Genomic DNA, 24568 nt, shown 5'->3' with positions numbered 1-24568 from the left:
TATGTGAAAAGGCTTCAACCTGATAAGCTCGAACCCAAATCGGAGAAATGTGTCTTCATAGGATACCCAAAGGAGACTGTTGGGTACACCTTCTATCACAGATCTGAAGGCAAGATATTCGTTGCTAAGAATGGATCCTTTCTAGAGAAGTAGTTTCTCTCGGAAGAAGTGAGTGGGAGGAAAGTAGAACTTGATGAGGTAATTGTACCTACTCCCGAATTGGAAAGTTGTTCATCACAGAAATCAGTTCCAATGATTACTACACCAATTAGTGAGGAAGCTAATGATAGTGATCATGAAACTTCAGATCAAGTTATTGCTGAACCTCGTAGGTCTACCAGAGTAAGATCCGCACCAGAGTGTTACGGTAATCCTGTTCTGGACATCATGTTACTAGACCATAATGAACCTACGAGCTATGAGGAAGCGATGATGAGCCCAGATTCCGCGAAATAGCTTGAGGCCATGAAATCTGAGATGGGATCCATGTATGAGAACAAAGTGTGGACTTTGGTTGACTTGCCCGATGATCGGCAAGCCATAGAGAATAAATGGATCTTCAAGAAGAAGACTGACGCTGACGGTAATGTTACTGTCTTCAAAGCTTGACTTGTTACGAAAGGTTTTCGACAAGTTAAAGGAGTTAACTATGATGAGACTTTCTCACCTGTAGCGATGCTTAAGTCTTTCCGAATCATGTTAGCAATTGCTGCATTTTATGATTATGAAATTTGGCAAATGGATGTCAAAACTACATTCCTGAATGGATTTCTGGAAGAAGAGTTGTATATGATGAAACTAGAAGGTTTTGTCGATCCAAAGGATGCTAACAAAGTGTGCAAGCTCCAGTGATCCATTTATGGACTGGTGCAAGCCTCTCAGAGTTGGAATAAACGTTTTGATAGTGTGATCAAAGCATATGGTTTTATACAGACTTTTGGAGAAGCCTGTATTTACAAGAAAGTGAGAGGGAGCTCTGTAGCATTTCTAATATTATATGTGGATGACATATTGTTGATTGGAAATGATATAGAATTTCTGGATAGCATAAAAGGATACTTGAATAAAAGTTTTTCAACGAAAGACCTCGGTGAAGCTGCTTATATATTGGGCATCAAGATCTATAGAGATAGATCAAGACGCTTAATTGGACTTTCACAAAGCACATACCTTGATAACATTTTGAAGAAGTTCAAAATGGACCAGTCAAAGAAAGGGTTCTTGCCTGTATTACAAGGTATGAAGTTGAGTGAGACTCAATGCCCGACCACTACAGAAGATAGAGAGAAAATGAAAGTCATTCCCTATGCTTCAGCCATAGGTTCTATCATGTATGCAATGCTGTGTACCAGACCTGATGTGTGCCTTGCTATAAGTATAGTAGGGAGGTACCAAAGTAATCCAGGAGTGGATCACAGCGGTCAAGAACATGCTGAAATACCTGAAAAGGACTAAGGATATGTTTCTCGTTTATGGAGGTGACAAAGAGCTCATCGTAAATGGTTACGTCGATGCAAGCTTTGACACTGATCCGGATGACTCTAAGTCGCAAACAGGATACGTGTTTATATTGAACGGTGGAGCAGTCAGTTGGTGCAGTTCTAAGCAGAGCGTCGTGGCGGGATCTACGTGTGAAGCGGAATACATAGCTGCTTCGGAAGCAGCAAATGAAGGAGTCTGGATGAAGGAGTTCATATCCGATCTAGGTGTCATACCTAGTGCATCGGGTCCAATGAAAATATTTTGTGACAATACTGGAGCAATTGCCTTAGCGAAGGAATCCAGATTTCACAAGAGAACCAAGCACATCAAGAGAAGCTTCAATACCTAGTGCATAGAGATTTGCAAGATACAACGGATCTGAATGTTGCAGACCCGTTGACTAAGCCTCTCTCACGAGCAAAACATGATCAGCACCAAGACTCCATGAGTGTTAGAATCATTACAATGTAATCTAGATTATTGACTCTAGTGCAAGTGGGAGACTGAAGGAAATATGCCCTAGAGGCAATAATAAAGTTGTTATTTATATTTCCTTATATCATGATAAATGTTTATTATTCATGCTAGAATTGTATTAACCGGAAACTTAGTACATGTGTGAATACATAGACAAACAGAGTGTCACTAGTATGCCTCTACTTTGACTAGCTCGTTAATCAAAGATGGTTAAGTTTCCTAGCCATTGACATGTGTTGTCATTTGATGAACGGGATCACATCATTAGAGAATGATGTCATTGACTTGACCCATCCGTTAGCTTAGCACTATGATCGTTTAGTTTATTGCTATTGCTTTCTTCATGACTTATACATGTTCCTATGACTATGAGATTATGCAACTCCCAAATACCGGAGGAACACTTAGTGTGCTATCAAATGTCACAACGTAACTGGGTGATTATAAAGATGCTCTACAGGTGTCTCCATGGTGTTTGTTGGGTTGGCATAGATCGAGATTAGGATTTATCACTCCGTGTTTCAGAGAGGTATCTCTCGGCCCTCTCGGTAATGCACATCACTATAAGCCTTGCAAGCAATGTGACTAATGAGTTAGTTGCGGGATGATGCATTACGGAACGAGTAAAGAGACTTGCCGGTAACGAGATTGAACTAGGTATTGAGATACCCACGATCGAATCTCGGGCAAGTAACATACCGATGACAAAGGGAACAACGTATGTTGTTATGCGGTTTGACCGATAAAGACCTTCATAGAATATGTAGGAACCAATATGAGCATCCAGGTTCTGCTATTGGTTATTGACCGGAAGTGAGTCTCGGTCATGTCTACATAGTTCTCGAACCCGTAGGGCCCGCACGCTTAACGTTCGGTGACGATCGGTATTATGAGTTTATGTGTTTTGATGTATCGAAGGTAGTTCAGAGTCCCGGATGTGATCACGGACATAACGAGGAGTCTCGAAATGGTCGAGACATAAAGATTGATATATTGGACGACTATATTCGGACACCGGAAATGTTCCAAAGAGGTTTCGGATAAAATCGGAGTGCCGAAGGGTTACCGGAACCCCCCCCCCCCCCGGGAAGTTATTGGGCCCTTGCTACCTCTTGAGCAATGCGTTGGTTTTCCCTTGAAGAGGAAAGGGTGATGCAGCAAAGTAGCATAAGTATTTCCCTCGGTTTTTGAGAACCAAGGTATCAATCCAGTAGGAGGCCACGCACGAGTCCCTCGCACCTACACAAACAAATAAATCCTCGCAACCAACGCAATAAAGGGGTTGTCAATCCCTTCACGGTCACTTACGAGAGTGAGATCTGATAGATATGATAAGATAATATTTTTGGTATTTTTATGATAAAGATGCAAAGTAAAGAAAGCAACATAAAGACGGCGCCAGAAATAGCTAAGTGCTGAAAGATTAATATGATGGAAAATAGACCCGGGGGCCATAGGTTTCACTAGTGGCTTCTCTCATGAGCATAAGTATTACGGTGGGTGAACAAATTACTGTTGAGCAATTGATAGAACTGAGCATAATTATGAGAATATCTAGGTATGATCATGTATATAGGCATCACGTCCGAGACAAGTAGATCGACTCCTGCCTGCATCTACTACTATTACTCCACACATCGACCGCTATCCAGCATGCACCTAGAGTATTAAGTTCAAAAGAACAGAGTAACGCTTTAAGTAAGATGACATGATGTAGAGGGATAAACTCATGCAATATGATATAAACCCCATCTTGTTATCCTCGATGGCAACAATACAATACGTGCCTTGCTGCCCCTACTGTCACTGGGAAAGGACACCGCAAGATTGAACCCAAAGCTAAGCACTTCTCCCATTGCAAGAAAGATCAATCTAGTAGGCCAAACCAAGCTGATAATTCGAAAGGACTTGCAAAGATAACCAATCATACATAAAAGAATTCAGAGAAGATTCAAATATTGTTCATAGATAAACTTGATCATAAACCCACAATTCATCGGTCTCAACAAACACACCGCAAAAGAAGATTACATCGAATAGATCTCCACAAGTGAGGGGGAGAACATTGTATTGAGATCCAAAAAGAGGGAAGAAGCCATCTAGCTAATAACTATGGACCCGAAGGTCTGAGGTAAACTACTCACACATCATCGGAGAAGCTATGGTGTTGATGTAGAAGCCCTCCGTGATCGATTCCCCCTCCGGCGGAGCTCCGAAAAAGGCCCCAAGATGGGATCTGACGGGTATAGAAGGTTGCGGCAGTGGAATCAGGTTTTTGGCTCCGTATCTGGTAGTTTGGGGGTACGTAGGTATATATAGGAGGAAGAAGTACGTCGGTGGAGCAACATGGGGCCCACGAGGGTGGAGGGCGCGCCCCCTACCTTGTGCCTTCCTGGTTGATGTCTTGACGTAGGGTCCAAGTCCTCTGGATCATGTTCGTTCCGAAAATCACGTTCCCGAAGGTTTCATTCCGTTTGGACTCCGTTTGATATTCTTTTTCTGTGAAACTCTGAAATAGGTAAAAAAACAGCAATTCTGGGCTGGGCCTCCGGTTAATAGGTTGGTCTCAAAAATAATATAAAAGTGTATAATAAAGCCCAATAATGTCCAAAACAGAATATAATATAGCATGGAACAAACAAAAATTATAGATACGTTGGAGACGTATCAAGCATCCCCAAGCTTAATTCCTGCTCGTCCTCGAGTAGGTAAATGATAAAAACAGAATTTTTGATGTGGAATGCTACTTGGCATAATTTCAATGTAATTCTCTTAATTGTGGTATGAATATTCAGATATGAAAGATTCAAGACAAAAGTTTAATATTGACATAAAAATAATAATACTTCAAGCATACTAACTAAGAAATTATGTCTTCTCAAAATAACATGGCCAAAGAAAGTTATCCCTACAAAATCATATAGTCTGGCTATGCTCTATCTTCACCACACAAAATATTTAAATCATGCACAACCCCCGATGACAAGCCAAGCAATTGTTTCATACTTTTGATGTTCTCTAACTTTTTCAATCTTCACGCAATACATGAGCGTGAGCCATGGACATAGCACTATATGTGGAATAGAATGGTGGTTGTGGAGAAGACAAAAAAGGAGAAGATAGTCTCACATAAACTAGGCGTATCAACGGGCTATGAAGATGCCCATTAATAGATATCAATGTGAGTGAGTAGGGATTGCCATGCAATGGATGCACTAGAGCTATAAGTATATGAAAGCTCAACAAAAGAAACTAAGTGGGTGTGCATTCAACTCGCTTGCTCACGAAGACCTAGGGCATTTTGAGGAAGCCCATCATTGGAATATACAAGCCAAGTTCTATAATGAAAAATTCCCACTAGTATATGAAAGTGATATCATAGGAGACTCTCTATCATGAATATCATGGTGCTACTTTGAAGCACAAGTGTGGTAAAAGGATAGTAACATTGTCCCTTCTCTCTTTTTCACTCATTTTTTTGGGCCCCCTTTTTTTATGGCCTATTTTTCCCCTTTTTTATTTTTCGTCCGGAGTCTCATCCCGACTTGTGGGGGAATCATAGTCTCCATCATCCTTTCCTCACTTGGGACAATGCTCTAAAAATGATGATCATCACACTTTTATTTACTTACAACTCAACAATTACAACTCAATACTTAGAACAAAATATGACTCTATGTGAATGCCTCCGGCGGTATACCGGGATATGCAATGAATCAAGAGTGACATGTATGAAAGAATTAGGACTGGTGGCTTTGCCACAAATACGATGTCAACTACATGATCATGCAAAGCAATATGACAATGATGGAGCGTGTCATAATAAACGGACGGTGGTAAGTTGCATGGCAATATATCTCAGAATGGCTATGGAAATGCCATGATAGGTAGGTATGGTGGCTGTTTTGAGGAAGGTATATGGTGGGTGTATGATACCGGGGAAAAGTGCGCGGTATTAGAGAGGCTAGCAATGGTGGAAGGAAGAAAGTGCGTATAATCCATGGACTCAACATTAGTCATAAAGAACTCATATACTTATTGCAAAAATCTACAAGTTATCAAAGCAAAGTATTACGCGCATGCTCCTAGGGGGATAGATTGGTAGGAAAAGAACATCGCTTGTCCCCGACCGCCACTCATAAGGAAGACAGTCAATAAATAAATCATGCTCCGACTTCATCACATAACGGCTCACCATACGTGCATGCTACGGGAATCACAAACTTTAACACAAGTATTTCTCAAATTCAAAACTACTCAACTAGCATGACTCTAATATCACCATCTTCATATCTCAAAACAATTATCTAGTATCAAACTTCTCATAATATTCAACACACTCAATTTTTTTTTACTAATCTTGAATGCCTATCATAGTTAAAGCAATTTATCATGCTGTTTTGTAGGACTCTCAAAATAATCTAAGTGAAGCATGAGAGAAAAATATTTTCTATAAAACAAAACCACCACCGTGCTCTAAAAGATATAAGTGAAGTACTAGAGCAAAAACTATATAACTCAAAAGATATAAGTGAAGCACATAGAGTATTCTAACAATTTCTGAATCATGTGTGTCTCTCTCAAAAGGTGTGTACAGCAAGGATGATTGTGGTAAACTAAAAAATAAAGACTCAAATAATACAAGACGCTCCAAGCAAAACACATATCATGTGGTGAATAAAAATATAGCTCCAAGTAAAGTTACCGATGAAAGTAGACGAAAGAGGGGATGCCTTCCGGGGCATCCCCAAGCTTTGGCTTTTAGGTATCCTTATATTATCTTGGGGTGCCATGGGCATCCCCAAGCTTAGGATCTTGCCACTCCTTGTTCCATAATCCATCAAATCTTTTACCCAAAACTTGAAAACTTCACAACACAAAACTTAACAGAAAATCTCGTGAGCTCCGTTAGCGAAAGAAAACAAAACACTACTTCAAGGTACTGTAATGAACTCATTCTTTATTTTTATTGGTGTTAAACGTACTGTATTCCAACTTCTCTATGGTTTATAAACTATTTTATTAGCCATAGGTTCATCAAAATAAGCAAACAACACACGAAAAACAGAATCTGTCAAAAACAGAACAGTCTGTAGTAATCTGTAACTAACGCAAACTTCCAGAACTCCAAAAATTCAGCCATAATAGGAAGATCTAGAAAATTTATTTATTGATCATCTGAAATTGGAATCAATATTTTATCACATTCTGGTGATTTTTAACAATTATTTTCGTGAACAGAAAGTTTCTGGAATTTTCAGCAAGATCAAATAACTATCATCCAATAAGATCCTATAGGTTTAACTTGGCACAAACACTAATTAAAACATAAAAACACATCTAACCAGAGGCTAGATCAAATATTTATTCCTAAACAGAAGCAAAAAGCAAAAAAACTAAAAATAAAATTGGGTTGCCTCCCAACAAGCGCTATCGTTTAACGCCCCTAGCTAGGCATAATAGCAAGGATAGATCTAGGTATTGCCATCTTTGGTAGGCAATCCATAAGTGGCTCTCATAATAGATTCATAAGGTAATTTTATTTTCTTTCTAGGGAAGTGTTCCATGCCTTTCCTTAACGGAAATTGGAATCTAATATTCCCTTCCTTCATATCAATAATTGCACCAACCGTTCTAAGGAAAGGTCTACCAAGAATAATAGGACATGAAGGATTGCAATCTATATCAAGAACAATAAAATCTAAGGGCACGTAGTTCCTATTTGCAATAATAAGAACATCATTAATCCTTCCCATAGGTTTCTTAATGGTGGAATCCGCAAGGTGTAAGTTTAAAGAACAATCATCAAATTCACGGAATCCTAGCAAATCGCACAAAGTTTTTGGGATCGTGGAAACACTAGCACCCAAATCACACAAAGCATAGCATTCATGATCTTTAATTTTAATTTAATAGTAGGTCCCCACTCATCATAAAGTTTTCTAGGGATAGATACTTCCAACTCAAGTTTTTCTTCATAAGATTGCATCAAAGCATCAACGATATGTTTAGTAAAAGCTTTATGTTGACTATAAGCATGTGGAGAATTTAGCACGGATTGCAACAAGGAAATACAATCTATCAAAGAGCAACTATCATAATTAAATTCCTTGAAATCCAAAATAGTGGGTTCATTAATATCTAGAGTTTTGATCTCTTCAATCCCACTTTTACCATTTTTTGCATCAAGATCTAAAAACTCCGAATTTTTGGAACGCCTTCTAGGTAAAGGTGGATCATATTCAGTCCCATCATTATCAAGATTCATATTGCTAAACAAAGATTTAATAGGGGACACATCAATAACTTTTAGATCTTCATCTTTATTTTCATAGAAATTAGAAGAACACGCTTTCACAAAGCAATCTTTCTTAGCACGCATCCTAGCGGTTCTTTCTTTGCACTCATCAATCAAAATTCTCATGGCTTTGAGAGACTCATTGATATCAGGCTTAGGTGGAATAGATCTAAGTTTCAAAGAATCAACATCAAGAGAAATTCTATCAATGTTCCTAGCCAATTCATCAACTTCAAGCAATTTTTCTTCAAGCAAAGCATTGAAATTCTTTTGTGAATTCATAAACTCCTTAACACTAGTCTCAAATTCAGAGGGAATCTTATTAAAATTTCCATAAGAATTGTTGTAGGAATTACCATAATTATTAGAGGAATTACTAGGATATGGCCTTGGATTAAAGTTTCCTCTATACGCGTTGTTACCAAAATTATTCCTACCAACAAAATTCACATCCATAGATTCATTATTATTCTCAATCAAAGTAGACAAAGGCATATCATTAGGATCATAAGAAACACTTTTATTAGCAAATAATTTCATAAGCTCATCCATCTTTCCACTCAAAACATTAATTTCTTCTATCGCATGCACTTTCTTATTAGTAGATCTTTCAGTGTGCCATTGAGAATAATTAACCATAATATTATCTAGGAGTTTAGTTGCTTCTCCTAAAGTGATTTCCATAAAAGTGCCTCCCGCGGCCGAAACTAAAAGATTTCTAGAAGCAAAATTCAATCCGGCATAAAAATTTTGTATAATCATCCATAAATTCAAACCATGTGTAGGGCGATTACGTATCATTAATTTCATGCTCTCCCAAGCTTGTGCAACATGTTCATGATCAAGTTGCTTAAAATTCATAATATCATTTCTAAGGGAGATGATCTTAGCGGGAGGAAAATACTTAGAGATAAAAGCATCTTTGCACTTATTCCAAGAATCAATACTATTTTTAGGCAAGGACAAAAACCAAGCTTTAGCACGATCTCTAAGCAAAAAAGGAAATAGCTTCAATTTAACAATATCATTGTCAGCATCTTTCTTCTTTTGCATATCACACAAATCAACGAAGCTATTTAGATGGGTAGCGGCATCTTCACTAGGAAGGTCGGCGAATTGTTCTTCCATGACAAGATTCAACAAAGAAGTATTAATTTCACAAGATTCAGTATCGGTAAGAGGAGCAATCGGAGTGCTAAGGAAATCATTGTTGTTGGTATTGGTAAAGTCACACAATTTGGTATTATCTTGAGCCATCGTGACAAGCAATCCAACACACGAGCAAACAAGAAGCAAGCGAAAAAGAGGCGAACGGAAAAGAGAGGGCGATTAAAACGGCAAGGGTGAAGTGGGGGAGAGGAAAACGAGAGGCAAATGGCATATAATATAATGCGGGAGATAAGGATTTGTGATGGGTACTTGGTATGTTGACTTTTGCATAGACTCCCCGGCAACGGCGCCAGAAATGACTAGTTGCTGGGAGTCAAATCTTCACTTGACTTCGCGTAAGCCTCCCCGGCAACGGCGCCAGAAATCCTTCTTGCTACCTCTTGAGCACTGCGTTGGTTTTCCCTTGAAGAGGAAAGGGTGATGCAACAAAGTAGCGTAAGTATTTCCCTCAGTTTTTTAGAACCAAGGTATCAATCCAGTAGGAGGTCACGCACGAGACCCTCGCACCTACACAAACAAATAAATCCTCGCAACCAACGCAATAAAGGGGTTGTCAATCCCTTCATGGTCACTTACGAGAGTGAGATCTAATAGATATGATAAGATAATATTTTTGGTATTTTTATGATAAAGATGCAAAGTAAAGAAAACAAAATAAAGACGGTGCCAGAAATAGCTAAGTGCTGAAAGATTAATATGATGGAAAATAGACCCGGGGGCCATAGGTTTCACTAGTGGCTTCTCTCATGAGCATAAGTATTACGGTGGGTGAACAAATTACTGTTGAGCAATTGATAGAATTGAGCATAGTTATGAGAATATCTAGGTATGATCATGTATATAGGCATCACGTCCGAGACAAGTAGACCGACTCCTGCCTGCATCTACTACTATTACTCCACACATCGACCGCTAGCCAGCATGCATCTAGAGTATTAAGTTCAAAAGAATAGAGTAACGCTTTAAGTAAGATGACATGATGTAGAGGGATAAACTCATGCAATATGATATAAACCCCATCTTGTTATCCTCGATGGCAACAATACAATACGTGCCTTGCTGCCCCTACTGTCACTGGGAAAGGACACCGCAAGATTGAACCCAAAGCTAAGCACTTCTCCCATTGCAAGAAAGATCAATCTAGTAGGCCAAACCAAACTGATAATTCGAGGAGACTTGCAAAGATAACCAATCATACATAAAAGAATTCACAGAAGAATCAAATATTGTTCATAGATAAACTTGATCATAAACCCACAATTCATCGGTCTCAACAAACACACCGCAAAAGAAGGTTACATCGAATAGATCTCCACAAGAGAAGGGGAGAACATTGTATTGAGATCCAAAAAGAGAGAAGAAGCCATCTAGCTAATAACTATGGACCCGAAGCTCTGAGGTAAACTACTCACACATCATCGGAGAAGCTATGGTGTTGATGTAGCAGCCCTCTGTGATCGATTCCCCCTCCGGCGGAGCTCCGGAAATGGCCCCAAGATGGGATCTCACGGGTACAGAAGGTTGCGGCGGTGGAATTAGGTTTTTGGCTCCGTATCTGGTAGTTTGGGGGTACGTAGGTATATATAGGAGGAAGAAGTACGTCGATGGAGCAATGTGGGGCCCACGAGGGTGGAGGGCGCGCCCAGGGGGTAGGCGCGCCCCCTACCTCGTGCCTTCCTGGTTGATGTCTTGACGTAGGGTCCAAGTCCTCTGGATCACGTTCGTTCCGAAAATCACGTTCCCGAAGGTTTCATTCCGTTTGGACTCCGTTTGATATTCTTTTTCTGCGAAACTCTGAAATAGGTAAAAAACAGCAATTCTGGGTTGGGCCTCCGGTTAATAGGTTAGTCCCAAAAATAATATAAAAGTGTATAATAAAGCCCAATAATGTCCAAAACAGAATATAATATAACATGGAACAATAAAAAATTATAGATACGTTGGAGACGTATCAGCCCTTAGTGGGCTTTAGGGGAGAGAGAGGGCAGCAGCCAGGAGGTAGCCCCCCCCCCAAGGGAGTCCGAATTGGACTAGGGGAAGGGGACGCGGCCCCTCTTTCCCTCTCCCTCCCCCTCTCCTTCCTTCTCCTCCTAGTTGGACTAGGAAAGGAGGAATCCTACTCCTACTAGGAGGAGGATTCCTCCCCCCTTGGCGTGCCCATGATGGCCGGACGGCCTCCCCTTGCTCCTTTATATACGGGGGCAAGGGGCACCCTAGGACACACAAGTTGACAGTTGTCTTAGCCGTGTGCGGTGGCCCCCTCCACAGATTTCCACCTCGGTCACATCGTTGTAGTGCTTAGGCGAAGCCCTGCGTCGGTAACTTCATCATCACCGTCATCACGCTGTCGTGCTGACGAAACTCTCCCTCGACCTCAGCTGGATCTATAGTTCGTGGGACGTCACCGAGCTGAACGTGTGCAGATCGCGGAGGTGCCGTAACTTCGGTGCTAGGATCGGTCGGATCGTGAAGACGTTCGACTACATCAACCGCGTTGTCATAACGCTTCCGCTTTCGGTCTACGAGGGTACGTGGACAACACTCTCCCCTCTCGTTGCTATGCATCACCTAGATGGATCTTGCGTGTGCGTAGGATTTTTTTTGAAATTACTGCGTTCCCCAACAATTAGAGCCCCTTTGTCAACGTCGTTAGCAATCTAATCTGCCTTTCATGTCCATGTGGGCCTTTGAGGCGCGGCAGACCCCCCCCCCCCACCCCCACCAACCGGAGGGATCTCGTCCTTGCTTTAGATAGTTTTATCGTCTTGGCTGGGGCGGTGACATCCCAGAGTTAGAATAATGTATTTCATGTCATATTCCCACTCCGAAGGTGAGCTAGCGGCGAGAGAGGATGTGTGGAAGTGTGTCTGCGGTGGATCTTCTTGGATCCGGTCAGTGCTGGTCTCCGGTGGATCTTCATGGATCCGATCGGCATTCATCTCCAGTGGATCTGTCTGGATTCGGTCGACCCTTTGTTTTCATTGGTGTGCTTACAATTATGGCTCTTCCAGTCTATACTTCTCATCGTCAGGGGCGGTTAATGTTCTTGTGCGTCGGTTCTTTCAGGTTTTAACACAACAACTCCTCAATTATCTACTACAATAAAGATTGCACGGCTTCGATAAGGGAGGGGTGATGACGGCGGCGCCTACATATCATCCCACTGCATGAAGCCATTGCTACGTGGTCCAAGGATCTAGTCATAATTTTTGTTACCTCTGAGAATCTTTGTACTACCATTGTTACACTTTTATGGAAAGTTTGGAGGATTTTTTCCGCAAAACGATAATCTAGAATGAAAACTCATATATTCGAATTCAAGCGAGGGCCTGGTTAGTGTCAACTAAACTCATCTTTTATTAGCCTCTAGCCCTCTACCATATGGATCATCCCAATGCCTCAACTTTTTTCAACGGCTTGAACTCGAAAGAATAACCTAGCTAGCGCCTTCAATCCAGACGGGGTGGGGTCAAACCGTTGTTTATTGCTGCCAGCTCCGGCTCGTTGATCCAACCCCCATGATCGTGAGGAGCACGAGGCCGCATAACGGGCGCTGCCTGCCAGTCTGCCACGCAGAAACGCTAAACAAAAGTAGTTTTTCCGAGACGATCAGGGAGAGGGAGAGACGACGCGCAGGCGCAGGTGTGTGTGAGAGAGAGTGAGGCGAGCAATCTACGGGAGGCGTACCGGAGGAGCGGCTGGTGCCTGGTCAGTAGTTGTATTATTAAAATGGCTCGTAGTGGACACCCAGATTTTGGCGACTCGCCCGAGCAGAGACGGAGCCTGTCGTTGGTGCTTAAACCAAAGTTCAATCCAGGTACAGGGCGAGACCAACACACAAACACACTGCGGGTGCATCTCTTTGACAGCCCCATCTAAATTAGCCAGAGATAAATCCACGGCTCTCGTAAGTTTCTCTTGGACTGCAAAATCATAATTTGACCCGTGGTAAGCCTAGCGTGTCATGATTTTTTTACGGGAGAAAATACTTGTATTACTCATTCATAATGTTCTTACACTCATCAATGACTATCTGCAACACCTCTGGGGGCCTGACCCTACCCAAATCATAGTCCGGCGCTCCCTCCTACCAAAGTTTGCTAAACTATCGCTAGTTTTATTCTGCGAACGAGAAACATAAGTAATACAAGTAGATCGAAGGCTTAACAAATATCTAATCTCATTGACCAAAGAAGCATAAACCGAACGATCCACGTTGGCACTAGCAATCATGGAAACCGCCATAAGCGAGTCCATCTCAATGATCACCGGCAGCTCGCTTCTCTGTATGGCAAAAGACAGTCCCTCCATGCATGTGCATAACTCCGCCTCCAGAGCGTCTCTACATGCGAACAAGGCTCGACATGACGAGAAAATGATATCACCTGTAGAGTTACGCAGAATCATACCTGCCCCCGCCAATTCAGTAGCAACATAAGACCCGTCAGCATTCAGTTTTACAAAGCCTTGCATTGGAGGTGTCCACCTTGGTTCAGCAGAATTTCTCACCCTTGGTTCAGTCGGCATATATGAGATTACTTCCTTCCCTTTCGCCGGATCAGCATGTGTGTTCAACTTTATATATAGTAAAGATTCCCGATAACTCTGAAGGAATCTAACCGATGCCTCCAATGGTGGTGCTGGCTTATCGTGAGTCACTTCGTTTCTAACATGCCATGCTTTCCAGAAAGTCATAAGCATCATGCATCGCTCCAACTCGCTCAACGGATCTAGTGCCCGGAGCAGCCATTCTTTCCCACAATGAGCTACAGCAGACAAACATGGTAACCGCCACACTTTGACCATCGCCAGGTACAAATCCCGGCCAAATTGACAGCGTAGGAAAGGATGGTAATTGTCCTCCTTCTCCACTGCACATACAGGGCATCTACTCGTGGTCTCTAAACCAATTTTGTTTTTATTTTTCCAAGTGGGTAGAGCAATAGTTGCCAGACGCCATGCAAAATTTCGCACTGTGGGAGGCACACCACAGTTCCATATAAATTTCCAGCATGTTCTCCTTCCCGACGGCATCGAACTTGATGATACTGTATTGCTTCGGTTAGATTCATCAAATGCCAGGTTGTATGCACTTTTGACAGTAAACATACCCAGCTTACCGGGCGCCCAGACTAGCACATCTTCCTGTGATCTGGGAGAAGCCTGGATCTTTCTTATCTCCTCTACGTCCGCCGGCACGAAGTATCTCGCGAGTAGCTCATTTTTTCATGATTCATTATCATTTAATAAATCTGAGACAAATCAGATACGGCATAAACCCTGTGCTCAAATGGGTTTATAAGAAAATGGTCGAGGAATCCAATTGTCCCGCCAAACTCTTATGCTACTTCCATTGCCCACTCTCCAGATCAAACCTTTCTTCAACAAATCCAGTTCATGGCTAATAGCCTGCCAAGATGACGATGCATTACCACTAAATACAGTATCCTCCGGTTTCCCTTCTGGGTAATATCTCGCCTTAAGGACTTGCACACACAAACTTTCGGGTCTAGTCAAAAGTCTCCATGCTTGGCGAGCTAGTAAGGCCTGGTTAAACATTCTGAAATCGCGAAAACCTACTCCTCCCATATCTTTTGGTAGCAGGAGCTGGTTCCAACCTTTCCAGTGCACTTTCTTTTTTCCTTTCTCTGAACCCCAATAAAAAATTCTCACCATTCTTGTCAAATCATCCCAGACAGAGAACGGAAGCTTGAACACACCCATGATATAGGTCGGAAGGACCTGCGCCACCGACTTAATAAGAACCTCTCTCCCAGGTTGCGCCAAGAAACCGTCACCCCACTGAATTAAACGTTTGGTGAGACTCGTCTGATGGTTTTGAAACCTTCCTTTCGACATGCGTCCATCTGGGATTGGGAGGCCCAAATATTTCTCCTCAAAAACTGAACTAGTAACCTCAAGAGCATCCCGTACTTGTCCTTGTATAACTGCTGGACAAGCCTTTCCGAAGAGCATTGAGCATTTACTGTAATTGAGACTTTGCCCTGTAGCTAGTTCATAAGAGACCAGTGCTTCTTTCACCTTCTCTGGCTGACTCCTAGTGGCCTCAAAGAACAACAAAGTATCATCCGCAAACAACAGGTGAGATATACCCGGAGCTCTTCTACACACTTTTACCGGTGTGATCTGTCCCGAAGAAACTTTATTTTTTAGAATTGTTGAAAGACCATCCGCCACAAATAGGAATAAGAGCGGTGAAAGTGGGTCACCTTGCCGCATCCCCCGCGATGGTGCAAATGAATCCAAGAGGGTCCCGTTTAATTTGACAGAGTACTCCATTGACGTGACACATGACATGATCCAATCAACCCACCGGCGAGAAAAACCCAACTTTTGCATCACCTGCTTCAAGAAGATCCAGTCCACCCTATCATAAGCCTTGGAGAGGTCAAGCTTATATGCACAAAAACTTTTTGTGGGATCCTTTTCCTGCTTGATGTAATGAATACATTCAAAAGCCACAAGTGCATTATCTGTGATCATTCTACCAGGAATACAGACACTTTGCTCCATAGATATTTAATCATCCATTAAAGGTCTTAAACGATTCACCAAGCACTTGGATATTATCTTATAAATTACATTACAGAGACTTATGGGCCTGTAATCAGACAACTTGACAGTGTTAGCAATTTTTGGAATCAAAACAATAGAGGTAGAATTCACCCCCTCCGGCATGATGCCCGTCACAAAAAAATCCTTAACCGCTGCCACAACTCCCTCCGTGAGAGTACCCCAATTGCGCTGAAAAAACCGAGCAAGAAATCCATCCGGCCCCAGGGCCTTCAAGGGGCCGATTTGGAACATAGCATCAGAGACCTCCTTCTCCGTAAAAGGTGCACATAGCTTTATATTATCAGCTTCGGAGACTTTTGCATCAATCAAGTTTATCACATGGGATGCAACCAAAGACGGATCAACAGAAAAAAGATCTTGAAAATATTCATTTGCCAAGTTACTCAATGAAACAAAATCTGAATGGACCACCCCAATGCTATCCGTCAATTCTCTGATTTTGTTTTTCCTAGCTCTCCACACCGCCTTACTTTGGAAGAATTTCGTATTTCTGTCTCCCTTTAAGCCAAGAGATTCCTGATCTCTGAAGCCACATCATCTCCTCCTGATAGAGGAGCTCATTCATCTTATCTGTTACTCTTCTAATATCTTGCTGGTCAATATTCATGATCATAAATTCCTCGAGCTGAGAACGGGACTTGGCTAGCTCTCTAGTTACATTGCCAAACTTTTTACTCCAAGCGCCGAGTGACAACATAGTTTTTGCTAGAGCCTCCCGGAGTTGCGCCATATTTTGAACAGAACCAAGAGCTACCCAAGCTTCGTTAATTACATCCGGGAGGGCTGGGTCTCTCTCCCAAAACAGTTCATACCTTCGCAGCTTACATCCCACAGGTCCCGGATCCGGCGAACCTTTGATTAATAAGGCCACATGATCTGAACAAGGCGAAGGCACATGAGTCACAGCAGCAAAAGCAAACATATTCCTCCATGAACTAGTAGCAACTGCTCTGTCGAGCCGGACCTTCACATTACCAGCCCCACTCCTCTTATTATCATAAGTAAAAGGGGCACCAATAAGCCCTAAATCAACTAGTCCACATACCTCCAAGACATCCCTGAAGGCCACCATCTGGACCTCTGCTCTTGGTGTATCATGATCTTTTTTTAAAAAGTATAATATTTGTAGCACTATATGTGGACTATGGGCATCTCCAACGCCAACCCGCAAACCTCTCACATGCACTCGGACCGCGCTGTCTGGACAGCAGAAGCCATCCAACGCGCACTTGTATCGGTGCGCGACGCGGTCCGGACACGATTTCTCCCGCAAATCGGAGACAAACATGGGGTGCTTTTTACGGGAGTCTGGACCAATCCCATGCCCGCTTCTGACACCCTTGGCCCACCAAAACCCATCCTCCCTCGCCCGCCTGCGTTCCCATCCAGCGCCAGCTCCCCACATTCATGCCGCTGTAGATTGCGCCCCTCAACATCGAAAACGGCTCAGGGCGGACGCGACCTCTCACTGACTCTGCTATTGAAGTGGCGCGTCGGCCGAGGGCGCCGCCCGCGACGCGTCTTCGGTGTCTACGCCTGTTCAATGCCGGAAACACGTGATTGGACGAGACGGGACAAATATACCACACCCGACATCCATCCGCATGCCGCCATTTGTAGCATCATACATGGACTAAACGTATATGCATGTGAGAATACTTCTGTTGTAGAAATATAAAACCAAGGTGGTTGAGTTTATTGTTTTTCAAAAGGTTGATTTTCAGTCATCCGACTAGTCTAACATATAAAGCCTGCTAGAGAGTACCCGCCGATCTGGAGGCATCGAGCGCGCACTGCGTTTTTTGACCGCGCGATCGAGTTACTCAGGCGGTAACGGTGTTTTTTGGTCGCTGGCGTCTGGCTAGCCGTCCATTTTTTTTCACGTCCGTGGCCACTTCAGCAGAGGATGACGGGTGGGGTCGTTAGACTGTGAGGGCTAGCAACCAGAGGCTGGGTTTTCTGTACGCTACGTGAAGGTTGGCGGGGCGTGGGCAGTTTCTGATTGGCTGGCAACCGCGTGAACCCTAGCCCCAATCCACAGCCCCCACGCCCCTCTCTCTCCCTTCCCAATCCACAGCCCCCATGCTCCTCCCTCCTCCCTCCCTCACCCGCCGCCACGCTCCCTCCCACCTCCTCCTCCTCCTTCTCCGCCCTAGAAGCCCAGCCGCCAACTGCTACTCCTCCACCGCCTCGCCTCTTCCTCCTCCTCGCCTTTCAATCGCTCGCACGCAGGTCACCCGACAACAGGGGCGGTCAGGAAGGCTTCCCAGCCTGATGGAGGAGCACGCCGCCTGTCCCGATCCGCGTCCGTCCCGACGCAGCCAGGCGGATCTTTCTCGGGAGGCAGCGAGAGTTGCAGGCGCAGCGGTCGGCGTGCATGCGCTGCTCAGCTGGGTCGTCGTGGCCTCCTGGGCGCGGCCATGGTCGGCAACGCCTCCTGGTGGCCCATCAACGCGGCGCAGTTCGTGTACGTCGTCAGCGGCTCCTTCCCGGAGGCGTGGACGGGGTTCTCGCGCAAGGCGTTCGCCAGTCTCTGCGGGTTCGTCAGGCTCTCCCTCGTCTAATTAGTACCTACAGGCGCTCTGGTTCGTACTTCCGTTGCTTCCTGGTGTATTTCGTATCTACAGGCGAAATTCTCTCGTCACCCATCAACACTTCTGTTTTCTTCTGAGTAGGAGTGATTTTTGTGCTGCAACTTAGAGATCTGTTACTACACAACAGTAATCGACGCCACGGCCGAGCAAGAGGATTCCGTTGCTGTGCACGACTTGGTCGGGTGGTAGTCATTTTCTCCGCCTTGGACAGCACCAGCTGAGCTATAGGTTGGTCGGATCTGTTGTATGAGGCAGTAATGAATAAGAACAATATCAGCCTTTTAATGTGCAGGTTTATGACTGCATTACAGATCTTGGTGGCTGGCTGTACATGCCATTTCAGTAGTTCAATTATGCATTACCCGCAATTAGTCAAGTGATTAGTTATTACCTGTAGTATCTGGACCTTATTTGGTTTGGTCAATTTAGTCATTCATCATCCATTTTTCTAAATTATTGGTATTTTTAATATGTCATTTGTGTCAGCACACTAATGTCACATCTTGTAATTGTTTATCTACCAGGAAATCATATTATTAAGATGTCTCTGTTACTAATGGATAATGAGTAAAAACTTCATTTATGAATATTATATGCAAAAACGTCTTCCTTTGTGCTGCCCTTGTGTCTTAGAAATTCACAGGGAGGAAGCTCTAGGATAGAGGGTTTGACTTTTCTTTTCTGTTTTTTTTGTAGGATGATGTGATTAATTTTTCCTGCAGGTATGTCGTCATTCCTTCATTCACCATACGCAAATCCTGGTCTTCAATTTATTTTAATTTCCATGAGTGACCTGGCATTACTGTGATGCTATGCAAGCTTGGAGCGTAGAGTGAGTCAAATATGTAGTAGATGCACTAATTTGGCTCATTGCCTCGCTTCACCATTGTGTAGATGCAAAACATTTTTCCCTTGTGCTGAATGTTTGCCACTGTTTTCCATTTTGCTCATTCTGATCTAACCAAACGGACCCCATCGATTTGAGGTTGTCATGCATGTAATGCTTGGATATGCCCTTATTTGTATCTAAATATATGGATGGTTGCTGTTTTTTTATCATTTTCATCTATATATTTCACTTGACTAGCCATTAGCGTTGTGGGTTGCTATCGAATGAACAGTTTTTTTATTTGCATTGTTTGTCATTCTCGTGCTTATTGTTTTTTGTTTCAGTTTGTAGGGATTGTATGCTCCACCGTCTAAAATAAATCTAGCCAACAGGTGGTTGAGAGGCATTTTGTGGTGCCACTATTTTCTTTCAGGTTTAGGCACTTTGACTCCACTAACTTTAGCCAGGTTTGTATCATCAAATTGCACGCTGCCTTTCATTGGTGTATTTGCAAGCTATAGAGAATTGCCGATCAACATGTTCAAAGTTTTATCCTCTTATATTTTGCTGCCAGTTTCTATGTTCACTTCAGTAATGTGTAATTTGGTGTTCTTTTATATCTTCTGTACAGATGCTATTCAGTACAACCTTCATGTGCACCTTGACTTACATGGATAATCTTGTACGTAATTCCCTCTTTTTTTTATTGATGTGTGGTTTTATCTGTGTGATTAATTCCATCTCTTTTTACTTTTTCATGTTAGGTACTACATGTACTTTTTGTGATTTCAAGGGTAAATTACTAGCCAATTTTGGTACTAGCCAAATCAAAGATTTATGTCCTAAAAAGGATTTACTCAGCTTCATGCAATTGAATTGTTATCGCATATTTACGAGCAAGCTCATATTTATATCTCCATGATCTCTTAACAGCGAGAAAAGGGCTTACTGCTCCCTTCTAAACTCATATATTTATTGATAAGTGCTCCAGTTTCTGTATCTATTTCTTGTGGTTTATGTATCTATTTCTCTCTCGAGCTAGCTGAGTGGTCAACACCGAGGAAGATGGGGAAGACAGAGCCAGCAAGGAAGATGGCTCAGCCCTGCCGACGATGCCCACCGGCTACTTCCGTTTGTCGCCATCGTAGGAGGGGCGCACCATCGAGGAGCAGCAGGGGAGGAGATGAGGATACACCGCTGGACTCCCTCTTCACTTTATGGTCGCATCTTCCCCGTGAGCTCCTTCTTCCATTCCCTTGCTTCCCTACCGTGCTCCACCTGTGTACTTTTGATTTGGTTGTGAAATTGTACTCCATGGTGCTTGTAGGTCTGTGTACAATTTATTCCACTGCTCGACTCAGTGTCCGTCTCAACAAAACCTAACATGTCGGTGCGAAATTCTGCTATGTATGCTTCTCCTCCCATCAACTCCTTATGATTATTCTATAGATATATTTTTCTCATTTTTACTGATGCCCTTTTCTTGCCATGTTTTTGGCTGTTCCTTCCTACAGCCAGCTTGACCATTTGCTTTGGAAGGAGTAATTCAACTCAGAAAAAACAAATGATTTGCGAATATTTTTGTTTTTCCTACAATCTCTTTAGGTCGATCATTCTTTTTTTTTCCTGTCATTTTTTCTTTGCTTTGGCAGTGTATTTGGGTTATTTCTTTCTCTGGAGCTTGGGCATACTGGTTGTCTTGTTGACTCTTTTACTAGCAATCTTTCCTTTTCAGTATATGGGAGAGATTACTAGCTCACACATATAGTTTAGTTATTAAGTTTCTAAATAAGTTCAGCCTCAGAGTACATATTTTGTATCTATTGCTTATTTAATCCATTGAGATCTATTCTCTCCGGTTCATACAGTATGTTTGCATTTAACTTGGAAATTGCATGCTTACTTCAAAATTGGAATGTGACTTTTACTTGCTGATAGATTCAGTTATGGTGTGGTTGCCTACTACTCGAAATTATTTTATATCGTATCGTAAATTTCAAGAACCGTATCACAACAGATCATCGGCATTGTAGGTTCAGTGGACATGTATGCTTAATATCCCCTCACTGGACAAGATTGGATTTTAGTGTATACAAGCCCTCCTGTCAGCTGCTCAGGTAGTTCTTCTTCCTCATTATCAATGAATAATTAAGTTGGTTACAAAATATGCTTGAACACAGAGATTGCCTGGCAGACTAAAATAAATAGGAGCTTTTGATTGAACCCTTCAAGCAATAGTGTAGTTAATATGTTAATTATTAGATTATGTTACTAGAGTATTAGAAGAATTTTTTTGATTTGTATTTATAGGATTCTGTGATATTTGATGCAAAAATTGATGGCCAGGCATTATACTGCGCATAAGTAAAATTTCCAGTTTTTTCTTTTTGTAGTCAGTACCAGAACCTATAAAGAATGTTAGCTTTTGATTGGACCCTTGCTGATTCATTTCGACCATAGTACATAAACCCAGGTTGTTACAACACCACTTTGTAGTTTTGTTGCTCAGTAGAAAGTCGCTTAGTATTTTTTTTGAGGATCAATAGAAAGTCGCTTAGCTGACGTTACAACATGAGGTCTGCTGAACTTTCCCTGACATGCCTTTGGTTCCTACACGTTGTTGCATTTGTCTGATAGTGTCATGTCTCTCTAGACACAGGTGAATGCACTGGACTTTTTGAGATCGAGGCCGGGCGTCCATTGACAACCTGCCCAAGGTCTGGATTCACCGAGGAGTACAACCGGACATGTGGTCGGCTGCCTGCTGGTCTGGAAACTACACAATATCTCTGAAACCCACTATCCTCTAATGCATGAATCTCTATGCTCAATTGGGCTACAACTAATTTATCATCGTTTCATCTTATTCTGTAATGCAAACATCCTGTTTTTTCATCGAGAGAAAGAACATTAAGAAAAAAGTTTCTCATTCTATTGTAGCAATAGCGACTGTACGAATAGCGGTACTGTGTTTGGACGTTTGTTCTTGTGGCTTCCTGGCCATGGGCGCTTTACTGCTTTGTTCCAAAAAAAACCTGATATGTTTATTCTGCTGGTACAACTACTCTTTGGCTGGGACATTTTGGCTTGGAATAACATAAATGAACCTAAAATTTCTTAATATTTTATATCACTTTTTGTATTGATGTTTGTGCCCACCATCTGGATGCTTTGAAAGTATTTACCCAGCTTTCTTTTGATTTGAGTTGTCTTTATGTCAAGGACTATTACATAGCATTAAGAAAGGACATAGTTAACCAGAATAACAACTGCGGCATTTCCTTGCTGAAAATCTATAATGTTATTTACAGTGGTGATGATGGCGGGTCTTCCGAATCGCTTCCTCAGCCTAACAATGCAGCCTACAAACTAACTGTTATCAACATCAGTAATGATGCTGGTAAGCACACCATGACAGATTTACTTTTAAAACCCACTGCTTATACTCAGGTTTTAAACCTCTTACTGTTTATAACTCTATAGGCCCTTCGCACCGTCGCTTGAATGCCAAGGAAAACAAGAAAAAGGAGCATGCATTGCATGGTACAAAACCATCTACCATTACCATTGTCATGCCATTATACCGGATTTTATTTGCCTTCCTATTCATACTAATCTTTCAAACCCTCTTCATGATTATCGTCATACAACACGTACAACTAAATTTATAAAACCAAAGAAGGCTGAACACAAGGCCTACATAACCCGTACGATCAAACAATGTTTTCATTTGCCCTACTAATACCAGTAAATGCATATGCTTACACCAACCATTTTATATACCATTGCATAGGGGCACCCGGCACTATATACTTTCTAAGCTTTGATGGTCATTGATGGGGAAACAAAGTGAGGCTATACAAGAAGCGGCTCACACGTTTGCCACTCAAAGAATGCCAAGGCCCTATACACATCACCTGCAATTATATATACAATTCTTCTTAGTGTTGTTACCTTTCATTTCCAATATTTCTTTTCTCAGTGTTGTTACCTTTCATTTGCAGTATTTCTTGGTCAGTTGTATTTACCCAAAGCTTTATGACTTGCCAATAAAATCTAGAGATGGAAATCCCTACATCAAAGCTCGTCTAATCAAAGGAGTCGATAACAGGGCAACAATTACGAGAGGCTGGGCAGGCTTCTTCCCCGCAGCTAATACGAAGGAAAGAAAAATATATGCCTTCACCTTGAAGTGCAACTACAAGCGCCTGCGTCTCACCGTGCACGACCTCTGAGCATCGTATTCAGTCTACTAAACTGCTTAATTAGCCTATGAAGTTCTGTGTGTATAGCTTCACCATAAGAACCTGTTTGCTTTTGGCACTGGACTCTTTGGTCATCATGTTCAGTCTACTAAACTACCTAAATAGCCTATGAAGCTCTGTGTGTATAGCTTCACCCTAAGAACCTGTTTGCTTTTGGCACCACTCTCTGCTTTTGGCACTACTCTCTGATATGTATAAATTTGGAATCCATGATGCTATGTTTGATCCATGTAATATATATATATATTCCAACTGCGTCTAAACCCTACTGTTTAATGCAAATATTTTCTTATATTTAGGTGACAAGCTTTCTGCTTCTATGACCAATATAGATAAGGGATCCATTTACATTCCCCTATGTATGATCGTCCATCAATATCCCAAAAGACCTAAAAGGGAAATTAATACATGGTGAAATCCAAGTTAACACTATTATTGTATCCACCATCATATCCACAATTGCTTACTTCCTTTTCCAAACATTTATGTTTTTCGTCTGAAAATCAATTTAAGTCATCCTACTATTTGTCATACAATCTACATTGCATTATCTTTCCATCTACATATCCTACTTACTCACTACTAACATAGCTTCTAACTGGGTTCTTGCGCCATTGGCGCAACCGGGTCATCTAGTTGATTGAAAAGACAGATGGCAACTCATATCCCTAGCTTTGATGGTTAGGTTCGGAACCGGCCCATCATAGTTCTACATTTTGTTTCGAAGTTGAATATATGAATTTCTTGTGCCAGCTTTGATCCTTCCCAAGTTCCAATATGGTTCCCAGGCGTGCAGTGTGCTCTACGCAGTACGCTCTGACCATACAACATAAAGTTAGAGCAACTCTCGCAGACC

At 42.2% G+C, this 24568-nt stretch overlaps 1 protein-coding gene across 50 annotated transcripts; it reads left to right on the top strand.

The window, feature by feature from the left end:
- The first annotated feature begins 17999 nt into the window (after positions 1-17999).
- On the top strand, positions 18000-23975 carry LOC109749518 (uncharacterized). Of its 50 annotated transcripts, none has more exons than XR_012204580.1 (13): positions 18007-18609; positions 18700-18846; positions 19315-19340; positions 19799-19880; positions 20079-20129; positions 20212-20241; positions 20490-20681; positions 20775-20854; positions 21481-21564; positions 22101-22214; positions 22759-22847; positions 22931-22990; positions 23241-23975. XR_012204580.1 is itself a non-coding variant. In XM_073510221.1 (12 exons), exons 9-12 carry the CDS (start codon positions 22195-22197, stop codon positions 23636-23638), a joined length of 249 nt encoding a protein of 82 aa, XP_073366322.1. In that variant the 5' UTR covers positions 18007-18609; positions 18700-18846; positions 19315-19340; positions 19792-19880; positions 20079-20129; positions 20490-20681; positions 20775-20854; positions 21481-21564; positions 22101-22194; the 3' UTR covers positions 23639-23975. The 50 variants fall into 49 exon arrangements, 9 of the variants coding, with proteins under 9 accessions (XP_073366322.1, XP_073366327.1, XP_073366324.1 ...); XR_002229666.4 differs by having other exon boundaries at positions 19799-19914; XR_012204588.1 differs by having other exon boundaries at positions 19792-19880; positions 23508-23975.
- The last annotated feature ends 593 nt before the right edge of the window (positions 23976-24568 follow it).

The sequence above is a fragment of the Aegilops tauschii genome, chromosome 3 (genome assembly GCF_002575655.3).
Source record: "Aegilops tauschii subsp. strangulata cultivar AL8/78 chromosome 3, Aet v6.0, whole genome shotgun sequence".
NCBI lineage: Eukaryota > Viridiplantae > Streptophyta > Magnoliopsida > Poales > Poaceae > Aegilops > Aegilops tauschii.
Note: the sequence above shows the minus strand (reverse complement) of the source record. Positions and strands in the feature narration are given on the sequence as shown.

What these genes read in the sequence shown, in the direction of transcription:
- LOC109749518 (XM_073510221.1), top strand. Translation starts at nt 22,195, where the DNA reads ATGTGGTCGGCTGCCTGCTG. An exon ending in ATGTGGTCGGCTGCCTGCTG is followed by an intron (nt 22,215 to 22,758) that starts GTCTGGAAACTA and finishes TGTTATTTACAG; the next exon opens with TGGTGATGATGGCGGGTCTT. An exon ending in AAAGGAGCATGCATTGCATG is followed by an intron (nt 22,991 to 23,558) that starts GTACAAAACCAT and finishes AGTCGATAACAG; the next exon opens with GGCAACAATTACGAGAGGCT.